The sequence below is a fragment of the Camelina sativa genome, chromosome 3 (assembly GCF_000633955.1).
Source record: "Camelina sativa cultivar DH55 chromosome 3, Cs, whole genome shotgun sequence".
Classification (NCBI taxonomy): Eukaryota; Viridiplantae; Streptophyta; class Magnoliopsida; order Brassicales; family Brassicaceae; genus Camelina; species Camelina sativa.
The window spans coordinates 28,204,018-28,228,789 of record NC_025687.1 but is presented as its reverse complement, the minus strand read 5'-3'; the positions used below and the strand labels follow the sequence as shown (position 1 = coordinate 28,228,789).

The following is a 24,772-nucleotide window of genomic DNA, read 5'->3' as shown; positions in this document are numbered from 1 at the left end:
GGCCTTTTGGGCCTTCGTCTACATATGTAAAATCCATTTTGTTCATTATGTTAATACCTAGGTGTGAGACAGATTCGTCCGCCGCTTCTTCTTTGTATAAAGGACTTTGTCCTCTGTTTAATAAAAACCAGAAACCTTTTCTACGAATTTCAAAGGTTTTGTCACTAAATTCTCCATTTTTTTCTCTATCATGTTTTAGAGACATGATAGATGAAATAAATAATATTTATCTGCCACCATACTGCAAAGACGATAATTAACTTATTTAGTTGGAACTTGAAAGTTTTGGGTGTTTGACATCAGAAAATAACAAGAAATCAAAAACAAAATACATCTAATTTTATTAAAATAACAGTAAAAATAGTAGTGGTGTCCATTGTTGGAGGACCCTATCTTTCCTTTTCATTGCCCCATCCCCATATTAGATTTTTTTTTTCTTCTCGATTTCAACCAGTCAGTTAAGTAGATGTGGCTCTTCAAAATCTTGAAACACACACACAAAACATTCTTTCCTTTTCACTTGGAGAATTTGATTTGGTTCTCGAAGAATATATATATATGAACTCTCTCTTTCAAGTGACGCAACTTTTTGAGTTTCTAAAATTAGATTGAAAAAGAAAATGTGGAATATCTCTAGAATAAACCCTATAACAAACAGTATTTGCCTACAGTAAAACCTCTATAAATTAATACTCTATAAATTAATAAACACTATAAATTAATAAATTTTGCTGATCCCAAGTCGGGCAAGTGTAAAAATTAAAAATATTCGATAAGATAATAAGATAATAATTTTTTCGAAATCTCCTTATAAAATATGGTCCCAATAATATCATAAATTAATAATTATGTAAATTTATATATATATATATATATATATATATATATATATACTGATATAATAGTGTATGTTTCTCCTAAAGCTCAATTCTATAGAACAATTGTAATGTTGTATTTTCAACCTATAATGATATCTCTAAAATATTTTATAACATGTCATACAAATAATTAAATTTAAAGTTTTAATTTTTAGATATGCATCATTTACAATTTGATAATTTGACAGATTATTAAAATAGGAGAATTGATATTATTATTCATAGATTTGAATTTATGTGTCTCATGTGTATAAGTCAATTTGTCTATAATATTTGTAATTTATTGTAAATAGTGCTTTCTAAATATTACAAGTTCAATTCCTAAACCATAAAATTTATAACATCCGAAAGTTTAATTTTATTTTGCTATAGTTGTTCCAATTCATAATTTTTTAAAAAATAAACAATTAAAAATATATCTATAAATTAATAATTATTAATTTACACTATAAAATAATAATTATTAATTTATAAATAAATTAATATCACTATAAATTAATAAAATGTCTTAGTCCCAACATTATTAATTTATAGAGGTTTTACTGTATTTGGAACGAGCGTGGGAACATACCTCTTAAGTTTTCACGTTTGTGAAAACTAACAAATTGGCTTAACATATTCAAATTTAACTATTTCTAAAAATAATTGAAATGGACAGAACGTGAAAATGGACGTTGTGAAAACCAAGTGCCAAAAGGAAGAAAAAAAACCCAAGAAATGAGTATTACCGCACTGTTAACTGTTAACAGACGACCAGAAGTTAGTCTAAAGATCTTCATAACCATCCAAATTTAATGCACAGTATGACATATACACTCAGACTGAAGATACTATCTACTTTAGGGAAACTCATATTCATCAACACTCTAATGTGTCAATAGGTTTATAAACCAGAAAGATTGAAAAATCCTCACCATATCCTAACAAAAAGAGCAGTCTTAAAAAACTTACAATTCTTATAAGTCCTAGTTATTTCACGAGCATTGAAATAAACACACAGGACATTTGAACAATTCTACAGTTTCCACTTGAGTTATTGTAGTTTGTTATAACAGCCATAAACTATACTGTAAACTATATATGCCTTATTCCGTTTTCCGTGTCTGAACTGATTGAAGAAGAGCTCAGTACCTGTTCACACACGCAAACACACAATGTATGCAAATGATTGTTCACAAGAGCAGACAAATCTCAAATATAAGTCAAACTTGCTTGATGATGATATTGAGGCGAGAGTCGAGACAGTGTATGACGATGTCGGCGATACCAACAGGGTCAGTATGAACGGAGGTTGGGTCGGATTCAAGACATTGCATGCACGTGGTCGGAGCTTGTGCATTGTGGCATTCATTTATCATCAGATCATTCTCGGCCCAAATCGGAGAGATGATCATTAGAAGAGTTAACAAGAGAAACTTGATCATCATGCCAATTAAGGAAAATTAGTGATTTGTTTGTATTATATTTCTTTTGAGGGTACGAGAAGTGAAATGCGTATTTAAACTAAGAATATGAGACGGTGGTTGTTCACGAATCGTTCATGCATGAGGAGGTAGCTAGCTAGCTCTAGTGTCACATACGCAAGTTCAACAACCTCTATTCAATTAGTTAACCTATTGTTAACTGACCATTTAAATGCAAGCTGCTCTTCTTATTTTTGGTATCAAGCCGATTTGATAAGATTCCTTTGCCGAAATATATATGACATAAATTTAATTTGATATATAAATAAAGATGTCGATCTACTTATAATTTCCACATGGGTACGGTACGTAAGCAAGCTTCCCCCACATTTCCTGGAGTAACCCAGAAGGCCAGAATCATGCAACCTTGCATTCATATCTAGTTAAGACTTAAAGAGTTTTGGTCCAACCATATTGATTTCAGAAACTACATTACAGATACCTAGAGTCAATTATACTAGGACATTCATCAGGCTTTATGACCCATAAAACCACTTTTTGTGACATTTTTCATCAATTCCTATCTGGGAATCCCACAGTTACAGTTGAGACTAAAAGTGAAATAAGGAACGGCGAAGATATAAACGACCAGAAGTTCCTCAAAACATCTTCAGAACCATCCAATATAATGCACCACTATGAAATCAAGAAACAACTCAGGCATATATACTCAGACTGAAGATACTATCTACTTTAGGGAAACTCATATTCCTCAACACTCTACTGTGTCAACAGGTTTATAAACCAGAAAGTTTGAAAAATCCTCACCATATCCTAACAAAAAGAGCAGTTTTTAAAATTTTACAATCCTAACAAAAACGCACAGGATATTTGAACAATTCTACAGTCTACACTTGACTTATTGTAGTTTGTTATAACAGCCATAAACTATACCTTATCCGTGTCTGAACTGATTGAAGAAGAGCTTGGTACCTGTTCACACACAAACACACAATGTATGTAAATAAATGTTCACAACAGCAAACAAAATCTCAAATATAAGTCAAACTGGGAAGTTCACACAGCTTAATGTAACACAAAGGATAGAAAGAAAAAAAATAATTTCTCTCGAGTAAGCTAATTAATCCGCAAAGCAGGCGTAACAAAAAAGCATCACATTTTAGAAATCAAAGAATACAGGTTCTGAGAATATTTAAGAAGAAAAGCTTACCTTGGATGCCTTGGATACAAGTTTCTCAATTAACTTAAGGCAATGGGCCTAAGGTTTCAGGACTTGGTCGATGAAGCGAGTGTTCAAGGGGCCAGAAACTGAAACTGCCATAGATAGAAGATGGAATCAACGAAAACTAAGAGATCCCCTGTGTAAAACAAGAAGCCGACAACGTCAAACTTACAAACCCACCATCAAAATACCACAATATTTTTCTCATTCAGCTTCCTCAAAAATCATTATTCCAAGGGAAAAATCTTTTCCATTGCGTTTACCCATCAAATTTTTTTTACTGTTTGCAAAATCAAAATACTCTTTCTACCTATTAATTTAATACTCCTACTCTGCATACATAACACAGCCACAAGCCCAAGTTGGGACACAGTTTACAGAACTTGGAGAATCTAGTTACTTGGCTACAAAAAATGGCAAGAGTTTGACTTTAGATCCTTGTAGAAGATTGGTGACTCCCTCAAGTGCCAACATTAGGAGCACCTGTTGACAGTGGTGCTCCATAAGAGTATCTCCACTGACCACAAGCCTCACATTTCTCTAACTTCACCTCATTTTCAAGTGTGCAGAATTTGCAAGTCCAAACCTTGTGTTTCATCCCCCTTTCCTTTGGCTTTAGGGCAGTGCATAGCTCACATATTAGAGCTAATGACTGGTGGAAGAAAATTAAGACATATAATGAAAAACAGAATAGAGATAATGAGAAGTTTCTAAGTTTAAACTTGAAAAACATACACTACATACCGGGTTCAATAAGGTGCATTCTGCACACTCCCACATTGAAGGTTCTTCTCTGTTGTGGTTTGCATCATGGCTTGTGGAAGGAAAAGTTACTGATGAATTCATGAAACCAAAGTTCGGTTCATCTTTGGAACAAGAAGGACCTTGATCACCTGAGCTGCAACTTCTTTTAGTACATCTTGTTTCAGGTGTTTCCTCCGTCAAATCAATAACATCTGATCCACACTGAGGGCCAAAGCTGGCATTGGACCAGCTATTACATCTTTTTACTGATTTTGCAATCGAGCTTGTGCAATCTACTCTTTCGGAAATGGGTTCCTTACAAGTTTCACTATCATTCTCTTCGTCTTCTAAACCCTCTGTGGATTGGGAACCACACCAAATATCATCATTTAAACGCCTTTCTGCAGCCATTGCAGCAGCCTGAATTGGACTAAGATCTGACATAATGTTGCTATCACCACCAAGACGATGGGGTCCTGAGGGTAAAAGAGTACCGGCACGCACTCTTTTTTCTGCTGCTGAAGCTGCAGTTGCTCGGAGAGATGAGAGAGGAGGCTGACGAGAAACTCCACCCAAACGTTTACCAGGAACATCAAATCCTTGCCCTGTCCCTGTTATACCCTTTGACATCAACTCCTCACATTCCTAGATGTAATGGAATAAGTCAAAAAGCGGTTTGCAGAAACAAATGAAACATTGGTAATGCAATAATTTTTCTGCAATAGTAAGACAGTGCATTCCCCTGGATATGAAACATTCGTAAACTATTGATTTCACTTCAAATACTAGTAAGAGGAACTCTAAATCGTACTAGTTATACTAATACAAGCACATCTCATATGCATGAATGAAAGGACGAATCATAAAATCATCAGCTTCAATGATGCAACTCAGGAAGTGGTCAAATAAACATGAAAAGAATGAATCAAAATACCTTTCGCAGTTCATCCCAAAGCTTATAGAAACTTGCATTATGAGGACCATGGGCGTTGTGGCAAAGCTCATGGAGCATGGTGTCAAGAACTTCATGGTACGATAAAAAATCTCCATCATGGTTTACCCTCCGAAGCCTCAGTTTCACTTGCACGCCTCTATTTACATTCACCCCCAATAGCCTTGGATTTTTTGGGCTGCCAATTTCAAAAATCAAAGAACAAACGTCATTGATGAAACCCTAAAAAGTCAATTACTTTGTATCATTCTTCCACAGAAATGGCAGAGAATGATATAATTAATGTAGAAGAGATGATAAGGAAAAAGAAGAAGGAAGCGACATGAAAACCCTTTTTAATTACCAGAATTCAGAGAGAAGCTTGACACGCCATTTTCGTCTAGTCATAATGGGTTGAACTTGATTCGCTACCTTCTCCAAAATCTTCGTGGCTTCATCTGCTCTAGTTTTCTTCTTCAGAGCCTTAACTTCCCAGACTTTGTTCAAATCCCCCAAATTCATCACCACGATTTCACTTCACATATGCCCGCCGCCTTCAAATAATCTAAAAAATTCGATTCAAAGGAATTCGATAGTCGACAATATAAGTAATAATCGATATCAGAGAAATGACGACCAACGGAGACGAGAATCACGAAAAAGCTAATCCAGTAATCATCAACTCGTTTCGTTTACGAGTCGACTCAGATAGGTCTCGGTTTGAAGAAGAAGCTCTTTTTTTTTTTTCTCTCATCCTAAAAAAACAATTACAGGCCCATCTTATTAATCCGTACCGTTTTATATAACAACTCTTGTGATATTATTTATTGCCAAAAGTAGTCAAGTCTAACGAAAGGATTGGTAGAAAATGCATATTAATGATCCAAAATCGAACATCCATAACAATATTTTGAAACAATTGGTGTTTTTTTTCTTTCTTTCAAGTGTCCCATATCATAACAATGGCGATGACAACAATTCCAAACAACACAGCTAAAAACTTATAACGAGGCTCATCGACATGAACCTTCTTGTTTGGTGTATACCCTTTTGCCAACAAATGATTCACTGACACATACACGAAAACCCCACACGCCAAGCTCATCGAAACCGCGAATAACCAATCAGCGACCGACCCTTGAGTGGTTGCATCGATGACTATCCCGATCGCTACACCGATTGGGCTAGAGATGGCGAATGCGAAAGAATATGTGACTGAGGAGAATAAAGGACGGTCAGGGATCATACGGAGGAGAGCAATTCCCATGGCGATCGCTGCAAATATCTTGTGGAGTGTTATTGTCCATAGAGCTCTCCAAGCATCTGATTTTGTCTCTGAGATCCCAATTGCTATGCCTTCGAAAACAGAGTGGAAACAGAGGGCTACGATCAATAGAATGCTATCTCCGACGGATGTTTCACTTGTTGCTGACGTCTGTCTCGATTTGTCTTCTCCTCCTGAAAGCACCAAACTTTCAACACTCAATAACCGTTTCTAATTTATCGATTGAGATTCACAAGTTAGAAACTTTTTGGTACCTTGAAGCTCCAAATCCCTTTGGGTCTTCTTTGAGTAGATATGAGCGATGACAGAATCAGCAAGCATTGTCAGCAGAAAACCAGCACAAGCCAACATATATGCAAATGGGTAGGCCGGAGAAGGCTCCGACTCTCCTTCAGCCGTCAACAAATCCCGAAACGTCTCATCAGCATCTGACAAGAAATGCATCAAGGCGGTTGCAAGAAACACTCCTCCGGCGAATTGTGTTCCAAGAACCAAAAACCCTTCACTCCATTTCAAGAAATAAGGAGATATTCCGCTTATGAACGTGAGGACAAAGATGATGACAAGGCAACCTATTTTGACAGAGATTAAGGATTTTGATTTGAGATCAGAACTACTCTTAACGGGCGGGGCCTCATCGTCGTCGTGGTCTGCTCCGGTTCCATGGGAGAGACAAGGGACGACCAAGACAAGAAAGAGGAAGAAGACGATGAGAAGAGGACGAGACATGTGAATTATATCTTTAGTGAGTTTATGTGTCCGTGATTCCAAGTTCAGAGATTTAGATATGTCGTGTAATAAATAAGTGGTGTTTAAAAGAGTCGTACTATATAAACTAAAAGTCATGGATGGAGTTTTGTACTACATAACCATAAATTTATGGTTTTTTTGATTGGTTGATTACAACTTACACATTGAAAAGGATTACAGGTGAAGGAACTTTGCAATTGGTTGCTAGACATAGACTTATCTTTCGATGAATTCATATTTATGAAGAAAACAAGTTCAATTATTTGGTTCAGATAAACAAGATAAATCTGTTAACTGAATTAAATATAAAATAAATAAAAAAAATTCTAAAGGAGAGGTTGATTGACCTAATTGTAGACCTGATATTTTGCACCTTACGCATTAAAACAGACAGAGACTAGCGTACTAGAAAAGGTAAATTACACTTTTTTTTAGCAATACCTACCAACAGACGTTTCAACCAAGAATGTCTAAAAAGTTCATAATCATAACTCAATTTGTTAAAAAGAGCAACAAAAAAAAATCAGAGGAAACTGTATTGTTGTTAGTCAACGAAAAATGAACCTTCAATTTGATAATTTTTTTTTTTTTTTTTAGTTTTCTCAAAGAGAAGTTTTCTATGGAAATCAGAGACAAAGGCGAGGAAAATTGGGCAAAGACATAACAACTCCTTGATGAGAAAGACACCATCCATTTTAGTTTGAATTTTACCTAAACCCATAGCGATGAACAGTACCTCTTGTTCCTATTTTATAGTGCGCAGCATCAATGACGATATAACTGTCTCTCGCTATACATAAAATATTAGATCCTTTAACGCCTCCAGAATCGGCCTTGTCCCCGTTGTTCTTGCATTCGCCTGCGTACAGATATATATATATATATATATAACAGTCTTAGTGGGGGACACTAGCTAATAGTTTAATGCATTGATACGACTGGGGTAAAGAAAAAGTTCTGATATATCGACTCACTTTTGATACTCTATGGACCTGTCAAGGAACTCTTTGGCAATATCTTTTCTCTCGTAAGAGGCTAGAACCGGTCTGATGTCAGCTGGAGCGTTACGTGCTACATCTGCATAACAAAAACAGGAAGAATCAACCAGACAACACTGATAAAGGCTGCTCACAAGACTGGACTAGAACTTATGTTATTCCACACTACAAAATACCGACATTCAAGAAAGGGTATCAGGTCAACTAGGGCCGTGTCGTCAGCTTCAAGTTTGTAAGGCTTGATTGGCACGCTATTCTCTGGCTGAAGGGTTGTTTCAAAGGCATTTCCGCTAACATAGAGAATCTTCTTCGGATCTCTGTTCAGCTTCGACAGATCCTGCAGCAGGAATTTTTAACAGCCAGTTGAGAAACAGCTAATGTAATGTGGCAAGTAGGAAAAAATTATTTGACAGAGATAAAACTAGCTGCTTACGTACCCTATAGTGCTTTCCATTCTCATATTTAGTAGCGACTCTTCCCAGCGCAAAACGTATGACGCGATTTGGGTCTAACTTCTCACAGATCGGCCCTAAGTTCTAGAAGCAATGAAAATAGTGTTAGTTGTCGCATTACTATGACACTACAAGCAAAAAAACTAAAACAAACCAGTGGGGACTTTACCATATCCATCTGATCAGTATACACGACAATCTCATAGAATTTCCCAAGATGCTCCAAGAATGCATCCACACCTGGTCTTTTGAATGTCCTCCACCCCCTTTCTCGCTAAACATTTTTGTAAATATGAAGGCAGAAAAGGTTAAATACAGCTTTACTTAAGAAACCAAATCAGTTCACCAGGACTGCTTAGATACTCTGAGCCTAGATATTCACGTCTATGATGCAAGTTTTTGATGACCAGTAAATCAATGAAATTGCTACCTTCCAGTCTGTGTAAAGCAGTGTCTCGTTCAAATCAAGAACTAGAGTAAATGCATGCTGTTCTGCGGGGTGCAAATCAGGGAGAAGCTTTTCCGAGGGAGGTTCCGCAAAGCCCTATTAGGGAAACGGTAAGAAAATAAGAATTATAGAAGAAATTAGAAGAGCAAAAAAAAAGGTGCAACAAAAAGCAATATTGTTTCTTGGTGAAAGGACGTACTTTCACATGTTCCTCCACAATTTCCCTAAGCTCCAAATACTTATCAATGGCTTTAGCAGAACCTGATCAGAATTCAAGCAAACCAACTCATGCTATGCTTAATTAAACACATACTATTGTAAGTTATGATGACAGTGGCGAAAGGACTGTACCTGTCATCGCAGTAGAGTACAACATAGTTTGATATTTCTGCAGAGAGATGAGTACATTCAGCGAAGCTTATAAAACAATATTTTAAAGCGAGGAAACTTGACAGCACAAGGAGGGTTAAGTAGGACTCGAGATACTCACATCAATCACATCAATGCCAGAAGAATTAATAACTGGCGTCTTCTTAGCTGATTCTCGGAACGCCTTAGTCTTTTCGTTCACTTCATCCATTGTGTAAGCTGTAAAACGAAACAAAAGAAGTATGAATCAGAACTAAAAGAGTCAACAGCGAGTGATTTCATGCTTCAACCAAGTGAAGAACACTGAATTCAAAATCCACACATAAAGAAACTGGAACGCAATGCCGCGACTACTTAACAACAACACATTTCACAGCAAGAGCAGCTTTGCAAAGCCGATCAAAAATAGTAATCTACGGGAGAGGAAAAAAAGTTATTTTATAAATGGAAGGGAATGAAAGTACAGACCAAAACTTGCGTAACCGGTAGCGGCGGTAGCACCAGTGAGTGCCCAGGTGAGTGCGTAACCAAGATACTTAAGACCTTTCCGTTCCTTTCCCACCGCTGCCGCGGCTGCAGCTTCCGCTTGAGGAGGAGGCGGCGGAAGAGGCTGATTTGGCGGTGGAAAATCAGAAAACACGGACTGGCCAGAGGAGATTCCTTGATACCTCGATGTAGAATTCGAGGAAGAAGCTTCCGCAGAAGAGAATAATCTCAGGTTACGAGATCTAGGCTTCGTCAATCTTGACAAAATACGAGATCGAAGAACTATAGACGCCATTTTCCGATTTCGGCGTTTTCTTCCCCCTAAGCTCTCTGTGAATCGCAGCAAGGGTTGAAGTAGGGTTTTGAATTTGTGTGTGCGATCGGAGGAAATGAAAATAATAAACAAATGAGTGTGTTTGGAAACAGGTTTAACTAATTGGGCTCTCATTTAAAGACTCTTATCGACTGTTTGGAAGTCGGTTTATTTCAACTCCGATATTTTTTGTCCACGCCATCAATATTGATTTTTTTTTTTTTTTTTTTACTTGTTTACCAAGATTATCATTTCATTGTAACACACATTTTACACAGTGACAAACAGTGTAATTATGATACTATGTGAATACATTTTTTTTCCCTTTTTTTCTTTCAGGATTTTAATATCTAATTAATGAAGTTTCTTACAACATTTATGTCGAGGTTCAAGGGAAATGCAATTTATTTTTGAGAAATACTACCCTTTAATAACCAAATTTTTTTTATTAAATGTGTAGCGTTTCTTCTGCCTAGAACTCGACTACATGCTGTTTTTTGTCAAACTCAAATAACCAAACTACTACATAGAAAGAAACATGTTTTCCTCCCCCATAAGAGGAAAGTTACTTCAAACAAGTAGAAAAGCCACAAACTGGGCAACATCCGCAAACTAAGGGGCTCTCACACAATGTAACAAGACACTAGAGTGTGCGAGTAGCAGAATGAACCACTTACTACTCTTCCTGGGACGGCAAATTTAGCTTGAACTTTAAGAAATCATTGGTCTTTGCAATCTCCACAATCTCCTCAGCTTCTTCTCTCTTGGACCCTTTCACCAATTCATCAACTACCTGCTGCAACGTTGTTGGACCGACAAGATACCGCTTACTGAATGTCTCCTTGCAGAGCTCAATCGCAGACTCAAAGTCGCCTGCTTTACACATAGCAGGTAGCAATAAACCAAACGTGGCTTTATCAGGACGATACCCATGGTTCATAATTTCTTTGTACCACGACTCAGCTTCATCCATTTTTCCTTCATTGATAGACCCTCTAATCATAGCATTGAAACTGAAAACATCAGGTTTGATCCCACTAGCCTTCAGTTCTTCGAAGAGACTAACTAGCTCTTTTGATTTCACCTCGTTGGCTAACCCAAGCAACCGAGCATTGTAAGTCCTGACATCTATCGCTAGATTCTTCTCCAACATTTTAGCCCATATCTCTTCCCCTAGCTCGAACTGTCCCTTTAGATACGACGACAGTAGAATTGTGTTGAATGTGACTATATCAGGTTTCAAACCCTTGTTCTCAATCTCATCAAGCAATGCAACAGCTTCGGGTAAAGAACCCTTCTCACACAATGCCTTGATCAAAGTGTTGTAAGATACAATATCTGGTTTGATTGATAACTTTCCTGGTAACTCGTTGAAAAGTTCTACAACCACATCGAATTTCTTGGAAAGCCCATATGCACTAAGCAAGGCATTGAAGGATAACACTGACCTTTTGCAGTTTCTTTCAGGCATTTCGTCGAACACCTTCTGGGCTTTTTCAAACAGACCCGCTTTCCCGTAGAGAGAAATGATCCTCGCCGCGAATCCTTCCTTTGACATGTCGCGGTACTTCTTCTGCTCCTCCAAAATCTCTTCGACATAGTTTAATCTCTTAGCTGCGACGAGGCGGCGCACGGTTCTATCGTACACGGCTATGTTATTCCGGAACCGATCCGACTCACATGCCTTCTTGAACTTCTCCACGATCTGTTTGGGGTTTCGTTCGCCATTTACTATACTGGCAAGTGACTTTTGAGGTGGCGAGATTGCGGCCGAGACTGCCGTGGTTTCGGAGGCTACGGTGGCGGCGGAGGAAAAACGGCGGATCGTAGAAATGCCACGGAGAACACGAGATAGAGACGACATCGTTTTGATAGTGTGCCGAGGGTTTCAGGACACGGGTTTAAGAATAAGAACTAATCAAAAGAAGGATGCATTTGATAATTTATAAACATTAGTGCCGTATTTTTAATTAATGGGAAGATTGGGGATTAGAATAAAAAAATAATAGAAAGAGAGTTGCCTTTGCCGACGACCTAAATTACATTACTTGACCGGTTTGAATACGGAGGAGGAGGAGGTGGTGAGAGCTTCAATGGCGCCTGTTAAGGTAACTGGCGCTGTTGTTGCTGCAGCGGCGATGGTGTTGCTTTCTTCTTACTGTTACTGGAGCTTCTTCATCCGCCTCTCCGAGAAGAAGAAGAGGAAGAGGAAGGAGAAGCTGAGTATGAGAAACGGGCTCGTCGATGCCATTGGCAATACTCCTCTGATTCGTATCAATAGTCTCTCTGAGGCTACTGGATGTGAGGTTTTTCTCGAATTATCTTTATCTAGTGTCGATTTGTTCTGACTTTAGTGCAAATTATGAGTTAAAGTTGCAATTTTTTAAATTCTACTTTGTTTCTTCTGGTCTTCAGATTCTTGGTAAATGCGAGTTTTTGAATCCAGGAGGTAGCGTTAAAGATAGAGTTGCTGTGAAGATCATTCAAGAGGTAACACATAGTAAAGGTTTCAAATTTCTACTTCTTAGATTGTGTCCTGCTCTTAGCAGTTAGAATGACAACTTGGGTTAAATTGCGTCTTAAGATTCTTAACAATGTCAGTGATTAAAATTCATCAGCTTGGCTTATTCATATTAGTGTTTTGCAATACAACTTCCAGTTAATATGGTATAAGTGAATTCTAGAAGAGAGTCAGAGAACCCTGATTTATTTTGTTTAGGCTTTGGAATCTGGTAAGCTATTCCCGGGAGGAGTTGTAACAGAGGGTAGTGCGGGGAGTACTGCCATTAGTCTTGCTACGGTTGCTCCAGCATACGGGTGTAAATGTCATGTTGTTATACCTGATGATGCTGCTATTGAAAAGGTTATCTNTCTTCCCCTAGCTCGAACTGTCCCTTTAGATACGACGACAGTAGAATTGTGTTGAATGTGACTATATCAGGTTTCAAACCCTTGTTCTCGATCTCATCAAGCAATGCAACAGCTTCGGGTAAAGAACCCTTCTCACACAACGCCTTGATCAAAGTGTTGTAAGATACAATATCTGGTTTGATTGATAACTTTCCTGGTAACTCGTTGAAAAGTTCTACAACCACATCGAATTTCTTGGAAAGCCCATATGCACTAAGCAAGGCATTGAAGGATAACACTGACCTTTTGCAGTTTCTTTCAGGCATTTCGTCGAACACCTTCTGGGCTTTTTCAAACAGACCCGCTTTCCCGTAGAGAGAAATGATCCTCGCCGCGAATCCTTCCTTTGACATGTCGCGGTACTTCTTCTGCTCCTCCAAAATCTCTTCGACATAGTTTAATCTCTTAGCTGCGACGAGGCGGCGCACGGTTCTATCGTACACGGCTATGTTATTCCGGAACCGATCCGACTCACATGCCTTCTTGAACTTCTCCACGATCTGTTTGGGGTTTCGTTCGCCATTTACTATACTGGCAAGTGACTTTTGAGGTGGCGAGATTGCGGCCGAGACTGCCGTGGTTTCGGAGGCTACGGTGGCGGCGGAGGAAAAACGGCGGATCGTAGAAATGCCACGGAGAACACGAGATAGAGACGACATCGTTTTGATAGTGTGCCGAGGGTTTCAGGACACGGGTTTAAGAATAAGAACTAATCAAAAGAAGGATGCATTTGATAATTTATAAACATTAGTGCCGTATTTTTAATTAATGGGAAGATTGGGGATTAGAATAAAAAAATAATAGAAAGAGAGTTGCCTTTGCCGACGACCTAAATTACATTACTTGACCGGTTTGAATACGGAGGAGGAGGAGGTGGTGAGAGCTTCAATGGCGCCTGTTAAGGTAACTGGCGCTGTTGTTGCTGCAGCGGCGATGGTGTTGCTTTCTTCTTACTGTTACTGGAGCTTCTTCATCCGCCTCTCCGAGAAGAAGAAGAGGAAGAGGAAGGAGAAGCTGAGTATGAGAAACGGGCTCGTCGATGCCATTGGCAATACTCCTCTGATTCGTATCAATAGTCTCTCTGAGGCTACTGGATGTGAGGTTTTTCTCGAATTATCTTTATCTAGTGTCGATTTGTTCTGACTTTAGTGCAAATTATGAGTTAAAGTTGCAATTTTTTAAATTCTACTTTGTTTCTTCTGGTCTTCAGATTCTTGGTAAATGCGAGTTTTTGAATCCAGGAGGTAGCGTTAAAGATAGAGTTGCTGTGAAGATCATTCAAGAGGTAACACATAGTAAAGGTTTCAAATTTCTACTTCTTAGATTGTGTCCTGCTCTTAGCAGTTAGAATGACAACTTGGGTTAAATTGCGTCTTAAGATTCTTAACAATGTCAGTGATTAAAATTCATCAGCTTGGCTTATTCATATTAGTGTTTTGCAATACAACTTCCAGTTAATATGGTATAAGTGAATTCTAGAAGAGAGTCAGAGAACCCTGATTTATTTTGTTTAGGCTTTGGAATCTGGTAAGCTATTCCCGGGAGGAGTTGTAACAGAGGGTAGTGCGGGGAGTACTGCCATTAGTCTTGCTACGGTTGCTCCAGCATACGGGTGTAAATGTCATGTTGTTATACCTGATGATGCTGCTATTGAAAAGGTTATCTTTCAAACACTTTGATGATACCCATTTTCTCTATATGCATTTATATACTCAAATTTGTATTGTGTTGGACTTATTTTAGTCTCAAATAATTGAAGCCCTTGGAGCTACTGTTGAGAGGGTGAGGCCAGTCTCAATAACTCACAAAGATCACTTTGTCAACATTGCCAGGCGACGGGCTGAGGAAGCAAACGAGTTAGCATCAAAGAGAAGACTAGAACGCGAATCAAATGGCATACACCAGGCGAAAACTAATGGTTGCACAGTTGCGGAAGAGAAAGAGCCTTCCTTTTTCTCAGATTCAGTTACAGGTGGCTTCTTCGCAGATCAATTTGAAAACTTGGCAAATTATAGGGCTCACTATGAAGGTACTGGCCCTGAAATCTGGCACCAGACTCATGGCAACATCGACGCCTTTGTTGCTGCTGCGGGTACCGCCGGTACTTTAGCTGGCGTTTCAAGGTTTCTGCAGGTATGGTTCATCACAGCTTTATGAATGGGTAATTTATGTATGTTATAAACACAAAAACTCAGAAGTTTCTTCTGCTTTTAAACAGGAAAAGAATGAAAGAGTTAAATGCTTCCTGATCGATCCTCCTGGATCCGGTCTGTACAATAAAGTAACACGGGGAGTGATGTACACAAGAGAGGAAGCTGAAGGGCGTCGACTAAAGAACCCATTTGATACAATAACAGAAGGGATAGGAATCAACAGGCTTACTAAAAACTTCCTCATGGCAAAACTTGATGGCGGTTTTCGTGGTACTGATAAAGAAGCGGTTGAGATGTCGAGGTAGTGCTCATTCTTTATATGTTTCTACATACCTGTTTTAGATAATACTGATAAAGATTTTGTAGAAGTTGGGATCTTGATATCTTTCTTTTTTATGTTCGTAGGTTTCTTCTGGAGAATGATGGGCTTTTTCTTGGTAGCTCCTCAGCTATGAACTGTGTTGGGGCAGTGAGGGTGGCTCAAACCCTTGGTCCTGGTCACACAATTGTCACCATTCTTTGTGATAGCGGAATGAGACATCTAAGCAAGTTTCACGACCCTAAGTACTTGGATCGATATGGATTGAGTCCAACCGCTATCGGATTAGAGTTCCTCGGCATTAAGTGAAACTATCTATCTGTTAGAGTAGCTTCAGATTTCATCAAGCCTAGGTCTGCAGCGGGTTTCTCGGTTCACATGATGGTGACATATTCTTGGAGACAATAGCTACGTCTGGAATCAACGGGAGAAAGTCAAAGCAACAATACATGTGTCTGACCTCTGAAACTCCCATAACTGCATTTAACACCTGTCTCCTCAATTGACCACAAGTCCTGACCTAATGGGCTCCATTACAAGATTATGGGGAACATGTAATCAGATTTTGTCTTTGTATCCATTAGATCTTGTCTGTGTTGAATGCATTCTATTAGAAACTTAAAGTTCTTATAAAGATATATATCCAAAATCCTCCTTCCATGTGTAAGTCGGTTTGTGTAAGGTTTAATGACCCCAACAATGGCAAAAAATGGAGTCAACAAGACACTATTGATCTCGTCACTTTCTTTCTTTAAGAATCTTTGCATTCTCATAACTATCCCAATCTTGTTTCTCTCTGACATTCTCTACGCAAGTGACGTGTTCAACAAGAAACCCAAATATTACTTTCATGATCAGGAGGAGCTTGAAGGTCAGGATACCAGAACCAATCTACACGAAGAGGAAGATGGGTTGATAGAAATTTCTCTGGTGGGAGAAGAAAGGGAAGAGAAGTTGAAGAGTGCGAAGAAACGTTTGATGACCAAAGAAGAGTATTATGAGGAGATGATGATCATCGAGATATGGGAAGAAATTGAAGCAGAAGATAACTTGATTGAGATAGACATCTCCATTGGATCAATTGTTTGAGATTAATACCTGATAGTTCGCACATTATTTCACCTGTTTCTGTTTCAAAATTTTGGTCACGCAAAAACAAATAATCTTGTATTAAATTATTGCGTTTCACGTTGACACACAAAAAAAAAGAAAAAAACTAGCTAGCTTAGTTAATTAGTCGTAGCAGTTTCGACTTCAACTCTATTGGCCAAAAAAGCATCAATCAAATCCGATGCTTTGTGAGTCACAGCGACTGTGCTCTCTTCTCTTCTATCAGTCTCATCTTGTGGGTCGGGTCTTGTTCTCGATTTCACACCAACTGTTTCAGCTTGGTCAGAGAATAGGATCTCTGAGATATGAGAGCTGCAAATCTCTTTGTATGCTTCGTAGTCTGCAGCTCCAGTGTTTCCACCTTCGAGGATCTTGGATAATGGGTGAAGAACCGAAACTGGACCATCGCTTGACTCCAGCTGCCGCTTAAGCTTTAGGAAGTCACAGACAAGTTCTGAATTCTTGAACAAGACAAAAACCGCAGAGTCATCAATGTGGTAGACAGAGATGACGGAAACCGAGCCAAAGGCTTTGCAGATGCATTCTTTGATCTCTCTAGCCTTCAGTTTTCGTGGGAAGTTCCAGATGAGGACAATATTCTCGTACTTAAACTTTGAGACTCGCCAGTTATCTGCATTAGTGTGGCCTGTTCGAAGGTCGATGATATCACCTCTAGTCCAGCTGAGATAAAGACGGTTGATGTACTTCTCAAGTTTCTCATTATGGGCCAAGTTATCTGATTGCGAATGCTGTGTGAAGTCGAACCCTAGATGATTGCATGCCTGCGCAAAGATGCAACCTGTCATGAAAGCATCATAACCGGCTTCATGTTTTCCTCCTGCATTCCAGTTAGAACACCTGAAGCGGAGAAAACGTCCGTTAAAAAACAGTTTAAATCAGAACACAGTCAAGTGTTCATGCCGAGAATAAAGAAGGAACAAACCTGATGTTGTCTACTTCAACATCAATCTTGAGACGCTGCTGAAGATGCGAGTCCGAGGATCTTGAAGAAAACTCGATTTGCGGACATAACGAAGAAAACGCGGAGGATAGTGATGTACTGGACTTCTTCATCCGCTGATGCAACATTGGGTTCACATTTAAGAGTATTTTGGTGTCAACAATGTAAGGAAAGTGACTGTTGATGGAGGCGACGAATTTCTCAGCTGTTGAAGGAAGAGGACCAACAAATTTGCTGTATACATGTGCAATATCTGTGTCAGATGAACAAAATGGTTAGAGCGAGGGATCATTATGTTACAAAACCTTCATAGACGTATAGAGAAGCAACTTGCTTGCATACCGAGGAAACAATTGTGGCCAACAATCAACTTCTTCTCTGAAGCAAGTAGATCAATCACTTGACGGAAGCCGATTGCAGATTGTATTTTTCTTTCCCCCACTCTCTTGCGCTCATCCTTTGCCTCCTTCTGTGAATAGATACACATTAATGATATCTAAATTAAAGAAGGCTTTTAAGTAGAAGAATCAGTGACTACATTACAGCTAGATCATCTTCACTTCATCATTCCCAGTCAAGATTCAAATAGTAACATATCTTTCCAGCAATGTAATGCTACCTTACCATGAGATTTTCCTTGTCCGATTCTGATTCAGTGTACACTACAAAGTCTTGTGAACATGAACTTTTATCATCTGAATGTAAGTAGACAAGATCTCCAAAATGCTTTCCTAAAACCTACAAAAGCCAAAATACAGAGCCAACAGATTAAAAGAAAAAACAGTCTAAAGAAAAGATGAACAACAGAGATCAATCTTAGAACAGAGAGCATTACCGAGATAATAACTCTGAGCTGATGAGAAGTGAAACCCTTGAGGCTGAGAGCTGGACGCATGTGGTGAAACACGGTTTCAGTACTCTGAGTTGATCCATTTGAGATCCTTGGAGACTCAGAGGATACATTCCCACCATGTAACAGGCCAGTCCGCCATTCATTCAGCATGTTCTTCATCCTTTCAGCGAATAGAACATCCGCCAATCGCACCAACTTTAAATCCTCTGTTTCACCCGATGAATCAATCCCCTCCTCGCTGTATAGCGTTTCCAAACGCTTACTTGCGTCTTCCTCTTGTCGTCTGGACAAATAAGATATTCCTGGGATTATTCAAATATGTGAATTCCTCGAGGACTAACTACACTTCCAAAACAGACTTGACTGCTTAACTCTATTTTTGTCTTCAGAACATCCAAATGTGGAATGCAAACATAAGGATCAAACAAAAAGGAGAAAGGAAGCACCTTCATGTATGCAAGTGTTGAAATCAAATTGATACTTGGCGAGAAAATCCATGGAAGTCGTCTGGCAGAGAAACTCATGAGCTGGTGGATCAAATGTGAGCTCTTGCCGAGGAAATACAAAGAAATTGTGCCTGCCCAAAATAGACAAACCCATCGGCAAAGCAACACAATTTTAAGGTAAAGAGAGAAGGAGAAAGAGAGATAGAGAGAGGACACTAACGGGTGGGAAACGAATGACTGAGTTCGAGAATCCCAACGAAAGGGACATACGCCGAACTGAACGACGGCGAATTTCTCGGCGGAGTCTTTGACTTTGAGGTATCTGACGTCGTAGCGGTCGAACTCTAAGGAGTCTCGCCACGGCGCGCTCGTCACGCCAGTCATCTCTAGGTCAATCGCCACGAAATCCGCAGCCTTCACGAGTGCACGCAGATCATTCAGCGTCGTCTCGAAGTTCGACCTCGTCACATGCTTCAACGGAAAAGCCGCCGTCGCCGCCGCAGCCGTTGAGGTACTAACTCTCTCCGCCGCCGAAGAGCAGAAGCTGTAGGCAAGAAGAGGCCTCAAAGGCCATTGCTTGTGCCGGCGCATTTTTTTGAACAGAGAGAGAGAGAGAGAATCAAACAACCATTGTTTAGGTTTTGCTCATCGGTGGAAGAGAAGACTCCGATAACCAAACGTTACCGTTTTAAAAATTTCAGTCTTTTGAAATATACACTAACACAGTCTGCCGTTTTTAGATCAATAAAAACTGCAAGCATTTGTCTTTACATGGCTTGAAAACAGCGTGGTTTGTTTTTATTTTTCCGACGAACAAATTACAAAACGCACCAACTTCGCCACCGTTGTGTTACACAATGGCGTTTGCAGAAGAAGTGGCTGTCTTCACTGAGACTAACTTGGGAACTGGAATCGTCATGACGGTTCCTCTGGATATCACAGCGGCAGATTTCAAGAGTAAGTAAGCTCGATACCACCCTCTAAATAAAAACCCTCTTTTTATCTTTCGATTTTGTACTCCGTAGGCTACAGTGTTCTATAAAGTTTTGGTCTTTCTCGGTTTCTCAATTTCGAAACTTAGCTTATAGGTGTGTACTGACTGGTAGGATTCTTGGATTCAATCTTTCTGGATGTATAATGTATGCATGCGCATTTGTGGGATGAAAACTTTTGCTGGATGTTACAGATAAATTTTAAGGTAATGACTCCAATGATGAGCATTGAAAACAAGTGTTCTCTTCACATTGTCTTCTGCATCATTGGTGTTTGTTTTCTCTTCTGATGTTCTGTCTATTACACACTTGAGGACCTGCACAGTGGCCTTTCTCAGTTCATTTGTTAACTTCATTTGTTTCTTCAGGACATCATCAGATGAGATGAGATTGCACATGTATTGTTCTGTTTTCCTCTTTTTTTTTTTTTGCTTTTTGTCTTGTGTCTTCAAATTGAAGAATAATGATCTTTTTTGTTTGTGTTACACTATTTTCATACTTACCTTTTACCAATCAGAACATGTAGCAATGCAAAATGTTTTCTTTTGCAGGAAAACTCGAGAAGACACATGCAAGTTGCTTATCGAGCTTGGGGGAGATACAAGTTCGTGGTCTGATGGTAATGCAAATAAGCAAGCATTTCCATTTTCAATCCATTGCTTGCAAAGAGTCATTCTAACGTTTGCTTCTTCTGTCGTATAGGTTAAACGAAAGTCTCGCTTTTTTTACCTTGTTGAGTCGATGCCTATGAAGTACATCTTCCGGGATAACCAAAAGCCCTGGTTTATCCATGCAGAAGCTCGGGTTGTAAACGGATCACAAGAGCCAAGCATATCTAACAGCATTGAGAAGGCGCAAATTAGACAAGGCATCTCCATATCTAACAGCATTGAAGGAGTCACTGCGCTGATCCAACAAGGTGAAAACAAGAAGACAAACAAGTCTAGGGCGAAACCAAATACAAAAAATCTTGCTGCTGAGAGACAAACGTTTTTTGACAAGAGAGAGTTTCTTGGTCCTTCCACACCTGAACCTGAAACCATAAGATCGTCATCATCAATAGCAAGTGCTGCTGAGATGAAAAACACTGAATGTTTCAACAGCTTCATAGCAAAAACGCCGGAGAGGAAACGTGGAGACTCTGTGGATGTAAACGAGATGATAGGCAAGAAAGTAACTGTGGCAGCAAACAACATCAGAATGCACGGAAAGAGTCATATTTCCTCTTCATTGTCATCATCTATATTCAGAAGCAAGACTCTAGACGGTAAGACAGTCAGTTCTGCTACAAAATTTCTGGTGTTTGAGGTACCTGACTACGAGGATTGAGTCTTTTATTTTTTTTAATAAGCTCACCCTTAATGCCTCATTGCACTAGAAGTAGCTTTGTGTAGATGTGCAAGTGATGATGATTCTTTTTGACAAATAGTTTGTAAATAAATTAGTAAGTTTTTTGTGATTCTGTCTCAAAATATATTGTAAGTCATGAGGGAAGAAATCAAAAAAAGGCATTAGATGTGAAGAAAAGAATCAGAGAATTGTCTTTAGCTTTTGCTTCTACTCTCTTTTTTTTTCAAGGATTCTCTTTTTTACTTTCTAATCAAACTCGTTTAAGAATAAAAAAGATGCTTTATATAATAAGATAGATAAAAAAATCAGGCTATATCAAGATCATTGATATATCCCTGCAACAGATTTTAATTATATGCACAGCGCGTGATATATAAATATAAATATTCGGCAATATCAAAACATTTTTTCATGTTAAATTATAAGAAATTAAATATGTAAAGCATTTTTGACAAATTTGCTATNTTTTTTTTTTTTTTTTTTTTTTGGCTTGATTTTTGATAAATATTATGGTAAGTCAATATAATAAATTAAAAAATAGTTATAATCTTTGTAAAAGAAGAAAATTGGGAAAAAAAATTTAGAGAAAGTAATAATAATAATAATAATAATAAAATTTTCACCAAAAAAAGAAAGTAAATAAAAGAAAATAGTTATATGTTAAACCGGCATTGGAAGAAAAAATGTTCGGGAGGTGTATAAAATACAAAGCGCCTTAGCTTAGCTGCTCTCCTTCAGAAATCTTCTTTCTCTCCACTTCTCTCTCTANAATTACAAGAAATTAAATATGTAAAGTATTTTGACAAATTTTTATACTTTTTCTTTTTTGGCTTGATTTTTGATAAATATTATGGTAAGTCAATAATAAATAAAAAATAGTTCCAATATTAGTAAAAGAAGAAAATTGGGAAAAAATATATTCAAGAAAGCAATAATAATAATAATAAAATTTTCACCAAAAAAAAGAAAGTAATAATAAAAGAAAATAGTTATATGTTAAACCGGCATTGGAAGAAAAAATGTTCTGGAGGTGTGTGTATAAAACACAAAGCGCCTTAGCTTAGAAATCTTCTCTCCACTTCTCTCTCTCTCTCTCAGCGTCTTTCTCTCTCCCTATCAAAATCCCTTCTTCTCTCTATTTTTACGCGATCCTCTTCAAAACCCTAGTTTCGGATCGCTCCACCTCACTTGCGATTTCTCCAAGGAACCTCAATTCTTCTCTTCTTCTTTTTTTTCCCTCCTCTTCTCGTTCTCGTTCTCGTTCGTCTACCTCACCGATCGCCATCAATCCAAGTAATTAGACCAGATCATCCCCCGTTGATTTTTTTTTTTGATTCGAGTCCTCCTTAATCTCGGTGTATTGATCAATTCACGATTTGATCAGTGCTTAATCCTCTTAGTCTTTTTTTTTTCTTTTTTGCTTCAGGAGATGCTCCCCTGCCTCTAAAATCTAATCATCATGAAGCTTAGAAGGAGAAGGGCTTCGGAAGTGGTGAGTGTTCCTAAACCACGTAATTAAACCCTTTTATCATATTGTTTATTGTATCTGTCTTTGCATTTGCGTGTTTATCTACTTTCTAGATCACTCTTTTCGGCTACTTGTTATTGATTTATATATTTTGTTCTCTGGCTTATCGTAGAACTAGCATGTATCTTTTACTAGATCAACACATCATCGGGGTTCTGTGAATTTTGTTGGGTTTTATGTTTCTTATATATGGTTTATTCATATGATATTTGTTTCATTCCTTTACTTCTTAAGACAAACCTTGGAGGCGTTGGTTAATGGTTTTCAATTAAGTTTTATAATCTTTTGTTGTGTGCGGTTCCATTCTATTTGATGTTGTATGTATTGCCTGTGTTAACACCCCTTCTTTTCTTTTATTTCTTCCAGCCTCCCAAAATCAAATCTTTCATTAATAGTGTTACTGCTGTTCCACTCGAGCAAATACAAGAACCCCTTGCATGTTTCCGCTGGGAATTCGACAAGGTAATTTTATATCCTGTTTTCCCTCTTTTTCTTCTTTTTTCTTTTTTCTTTTTCTTGTCTACTCTTGTTTTCATGTGTGGAGCGTTTTCTTTTTCTTTTATTTAGGGTGACTTTCATCACTGGGTGGACCTCTTCAATTACTTTGACACATTTTTTGAGAAGCACGTTAAAGTAAGGAAGGATCTGCATATTGAGGAAACCTTTGAGGAATCTGATCCACCTTTCCCAAAGGATGCTGTTCTGCAAGTTCTCCGAGTTATCAGAGTTGTTTTAGAGAATTGCACAAATAAACATTTTTATAGTTCCTATGAGGTAATTATCTGTGTGCCAGAATCCCCCTAAATATCATTTATATTTTCCCAAGATACGACTTTATATTGCTGATATTTATCAACTCTTGTTATATGTTGATTGCTGGTTGTTTCGCTAGATATATTGCTTTATATACTACTAAGCTGTCTATCTCCATAATTCTGACACACTTTTTTTTCTTCATAACTGCAGCAGCATCTTTCTCTCCTGCTTGCATCTACTGATGCAGATGTTGTTGAAGCCTGTCTGCAGACGTTGGCTGCCTTTTTGAAAAGGCAAGTTGGAAAGTACTCCATAAGAGATGCTTCCCTGAATTTGAAACTATTTTCCCTTGCACAAGGCTGGGGAGGAAAAGAGGAAGGCCTTGGCTTGACGTCCTGTGCCACAGAAGACAGTTGTGATCAGGTTTCTCACCAGCTAGGCTGTACTCTTCATTTTGAGTTTTATGCTTCTAATGAATCATCAAGTGAGCTTCCTGGCGGTTTACAAGTTATCCATGTACCTGATGCCAGCATGCGTGCAGAGTCTGACCTGGAAATTCTGAACAAATTAGTCATTGATCATAATGTTCCTCCCAGTTTGCGATTTGCGTTGTTGACCAGATTGAGATTTGCAAGGGCGTTCTCTTCTTTGGCAACCCGGCAGCAGTATACATGCATTCGCTTATATGCTTTCATTGTATTGGTTCAAGCAACTGGTGACACTGAGAATGTTGTTTCTTTCTTTAATGGCGAACCCGAGTTTGTAAATGAGTTAGTTACGCTGGTAAATTATGAGGATACTGTTCCAGAGAAAATGAGGATACTATGCATGCTTTCCTTGGTTGCACTATCGCAAGATCGAACTCGGCAGCCGGCTGTTATAACTGCAGTCACATCTGGGGGGAATCGTGGTTTGCTATCTGGCCTAATGGAGAAAGCGATTGATTCTGTTATTCGTAATACCTCCAAGTGGTCTCTGGGTTTTGCGGAAGCCTTGTTATCCCTTGTTACAGTCCTGGTTTCGTCATCGTCTGGATGTTCTGCCATGCGAGAAGCTGGTCTTATTCCGACCCTAGTGCCTCTCATCAAAGATAC

At 38.5% G+C, this 24,772-nt stretch overlaps 8 protein-coding genes across 9 annotated transcripts; 2 read left to right on the top strand and 6 right to left on the bottom strand.

The window, feature by feature from the left end:
* On the bottom strand, positions 2,921-5,980 carry LOC104778463 (DNA-dependent metalloprotease WSS1-like). The gene is made up of 5 exons (XM_019244003.1): positions 5,564-5,980; positions 5,203-5,398; positions 4,269-4,913; positions 3,513-4,176; positions 2,921-3,274 (listed from the first exon to the last, which is right to left on the bottom strand). The coding sequence occupies exons 1-4, from the start codon at positions 5,719-5,721 to the stop codon at positions 3,985-3,987; spliced, it is 1,191 nt and encodes a 396-aa protein (XP_019099548.1). The 5' UTR covers positions 5,722-5,980; the 3' UTR covers positions 2,921-3,274; positions 3,513-3,984.
* Positions 6,047-7,313, bottom strand: LOC104778462 (zinc transporter 11-like). Its single transcript, XM_010502918.2, has 2 exons — positions 6,739-7,313; positions 6,047-6,657 (listed from the first exon to the last, which is right to left on the bottom strand). Exons 1-2 carry the CDS (start codon positions 7,211-7,213, stop codon positions 6,140-6,142), a joined length of 993 nt encoding a protein of 330 aa, XP_010501220.1. The 5' UTR covers positions 7,214-7,313; the 3' UTR covers positions 6,047-6,139.
* LOC104778461 (mitochondrial import inner membrane translocase subunit TIM50) lies at positions 7,750-10,378 on the bottom strand. 2 transcript variants are annotated; one of them, XM_010502916.2, is made up of 10 exons: positions 9,970-10,378; positions 9,623-9,720; positions 9,484-9,520; positions 9,332-9,393; positions 9,115-9,228; positions 8,854-8,958; positions 8,670-8,768; positions 8,413-8,569; positions 8,209-8,311; positions 7,750-8,093 (listed from the first exon to the last, which is right to left on the bottom strand). In XM_010502916.2, the coding sequence occupies exons 1-10, from the start codon at positions 10,280-10,282 to the stop codon at positions 8,048-8,050; spliced, it is 1,134 nt and encodes a 377-aa protein (XP_010501218.1). In that variant the 5' UTR covers positions 10,283-10,378; the 3' UTR covers positions 7,750-8,047. The 2 variants fall into 2 exon arrangements, with proteins under 2 accessions (XP_010501218.1, XP_010501219.1); XM_010502917.2 differs by having other exon boundaries at positions 9,632-9,720.
* LOC104778459 (pentatricopeptide repeat-containing protein At1g55890, mitochondrial-like) lies at positions 10,727-12,211 on the bottom strand. The gene has a single exon (XM_010502912.2). It carries the CDS (start codon positions 12,162-12,164, stop codon positions 10,977-10,979), a length of 1,188 nt encoding a protein of 395 aa, XP_010501214.1. The 5' UTR covers positions 12,165-12,211; the 3' UTR covers positions 10,727-10,976.
* LOC104779385 (pentatricopeptide repeat-containing protein At1g55890, mitochondrial-like) lies at positions 13,165-13,915 on the bottom strand. The gene has a single exon (XM_010503735.2). The coding sequence runs from the start codon at positions 13,867-13,869 to the stop codon at positions 13,165-13,167; it is 705 nt and encodes a 234-aa protein (XP_010502037.1). The 5' UTR covers positions 13,870-13,915.
* On the top strand, positions 14,039-16,335 carry LOC104778460 (cysteine synthase 2-like). Its single transcript, XM_010502913.2, has 6 exons — positions 14,039-14,311; positions 14,421-14,495; positions 14,725-14,868; positions 14,954-15,343; positions 15,429-15,664; positions 15,769-16,335. The coding sequence occupies exons 1-6, from the start codon at positions 14,099-14,101 to the stop codon at positions 15,989-15,991; spliced, it is 1,281 nt and encodes a 426-aa protein (XP_010501215.1). The 5' UTR covers positions 14,039-14,098; the 3' UTR covers positions 15,992-16,335.
* Positions 16,803-19,643, bottom strand: LOC104778458 (poly(A)-specific ribonuclease PARN). The gene is made up of 7 exons (XM_010502911.2): positions 19,273-19,643; positions 19,053-19,183; positions 18,589-18,908; positions 18,378-18,491; positions 18,096-18,222; positions 17,736-18,006; positions 16,803-17,650 (listed from the first exon to the last, which is right to left on the bottom strand). Exons 1-7 carry the CDS (start codon positions 19,641-19,643, stop codon positions 16,912-16,914), a joined length of 2,073 nt encoding a protein of 690 aa, XP_010501213.1. The 3' UTR covers positions 16,803-16,911.
* Positions 19,891-21,546, top strand: LOC104778456. Its single transcript, XM_010502910.2, has 3 exons — positions 19,891-20,009; positions 20,596-20,663; positions 20,747-21,546. Exons 1-3 carry the CDS (start codon positions 19,910-19,912, stop codon positions 21,371-21,373), a joined length of 795 nt encoding a protein of 264 aa, XP_010501212.1. The 5' UTR covers positions 19,891-19,909; the 3' UTR covers positions 21,374-21,546.

Bases quoted from the DNA above. Each gene is read 5' to 3' on its own strand.
- LOC104778460 (XM_010502913.2), top strand. From the start codon at position 14,099: ATGGCGCCTGTTAAGGTAACTGGCGCTGTTGTTGCTGCAGCGGCGATG. The intron at 14,312-14,420 runs GTTTTTCTCGAA...TCTGGTCTTCAG, and splicing joins CTGAGGCTACTGGATGTGAG to ATTCTTGGTAAATGCGAGTT. The intron at 14,869-14,953 runs GTTATCTTTCAA...GACTTATTTTAG, and splicing joins ATGATGCTGCTATTGAAAAG to TCTCAAATAATTGAAGCCCT.
- LOC104778462 (XM_010502918.2), bottom strand. From the start codon at position 7,213: ATGTCTCGTCCTCTTCTCATCGTCTTCTTCCTCTTTCTTGTCTTGGTC. The intron at 6,658-6,738 runs GTACCAAAAAGT...TGGTGCTTTCAG, and splicing joins AAGGGATTTGGAGCTTCAAG to GAGGAGAAGACAAATCGAGA.
- LOC104778463 (XM_019244003.1), bottom strand. From the start codon at position 5,721: ATGAATTTGGGGGATTTGAACAAAGTCTGGGAAGTTAAGGCTCTGAAG. The intron at 5,399-5,563 runs GTAATTAAAAAG...TGAAATTGGCAG, and splicing joins AAGCTTCTCTCTGAATTCTG to CCCAAAAAATCCAAGGCTAT. The intron at 4,914-5,202 runs GTATTTTGATTC...CATTACATCTAG, and splicing joins TTTGGGATGAACTGCGAAAG to GAATGTGAGGAGTTGATGTC.
- LOC104778458 (XM_010502911.2), bottom strand. From the start codon at position 19,643: ATGCGCCGGCACAAGCAATGGCCTTTGAGGCCTCTTCTTGCCTACAGC. The intron at 18,007-18,095 runs GTATGCAAGCAA...CATCTGACACAG, and splicing joins TGGCCACAATTGTTTCCTCG to ATATTGCACATGTATACAGC. The intron at 17,651-17,735 runs GTTTGTTCCTTC...TCTCCGCTTCAG, and splicing joins GTTGAAGTAGACAACATCAG to GTGTTCTAACTGGAATGCAG.
- LOC104778456 (XM_010502910.2), top strand. From the start codon at position 19,910: ATGGCGTTTGCAGAAGAAGTGGCTGTCTTCACTGAGACTAACTTGGGA. The intron at 20,010-20,595 runs GTAAGTAAGCTC...TTTCTTTTGCAG, and splicing joins CACAGCGGCAGATTTCAAGA to GAAAACTCGAGAAGACACAT. The intron at 20,664-20,746 runs GTAATGCAAATA...TCTGTCGTATAG, and splicing joins TACAAGTTCGTGGTCTGATG to GTTAAACGAAAGTCTCGCTT.
- LOC104778459 (XM_010502912.2), bottom strand. From the start codon at position 12,164: ATGTCGTCTCTATCTCGTGTTCTCCGTGGCATTTCTACGATCCGCCGT.
- LOC104778461 (XM_010502916.2), bottom strand. From the start codon at position 10,282: ATGGCGTCTATAGTTCTTCGATCTCGTATTTTGTCAAGATTGACGAAG. The intron at 9,521-9,622 runs GTGAGTATCTCG...ATCTCTCTGCAG, and splicing joins CTGGCATTGATGTGATTGAT to AAATATCAAACTATGTTGTA. The intron at 8,769-8,853 runs GTAAAGTCCCCA...CATTGCTTCTAG, and splicing joins ATACTGATCAGATGGATATG to AACTTAGGGCCGATCTGTGA.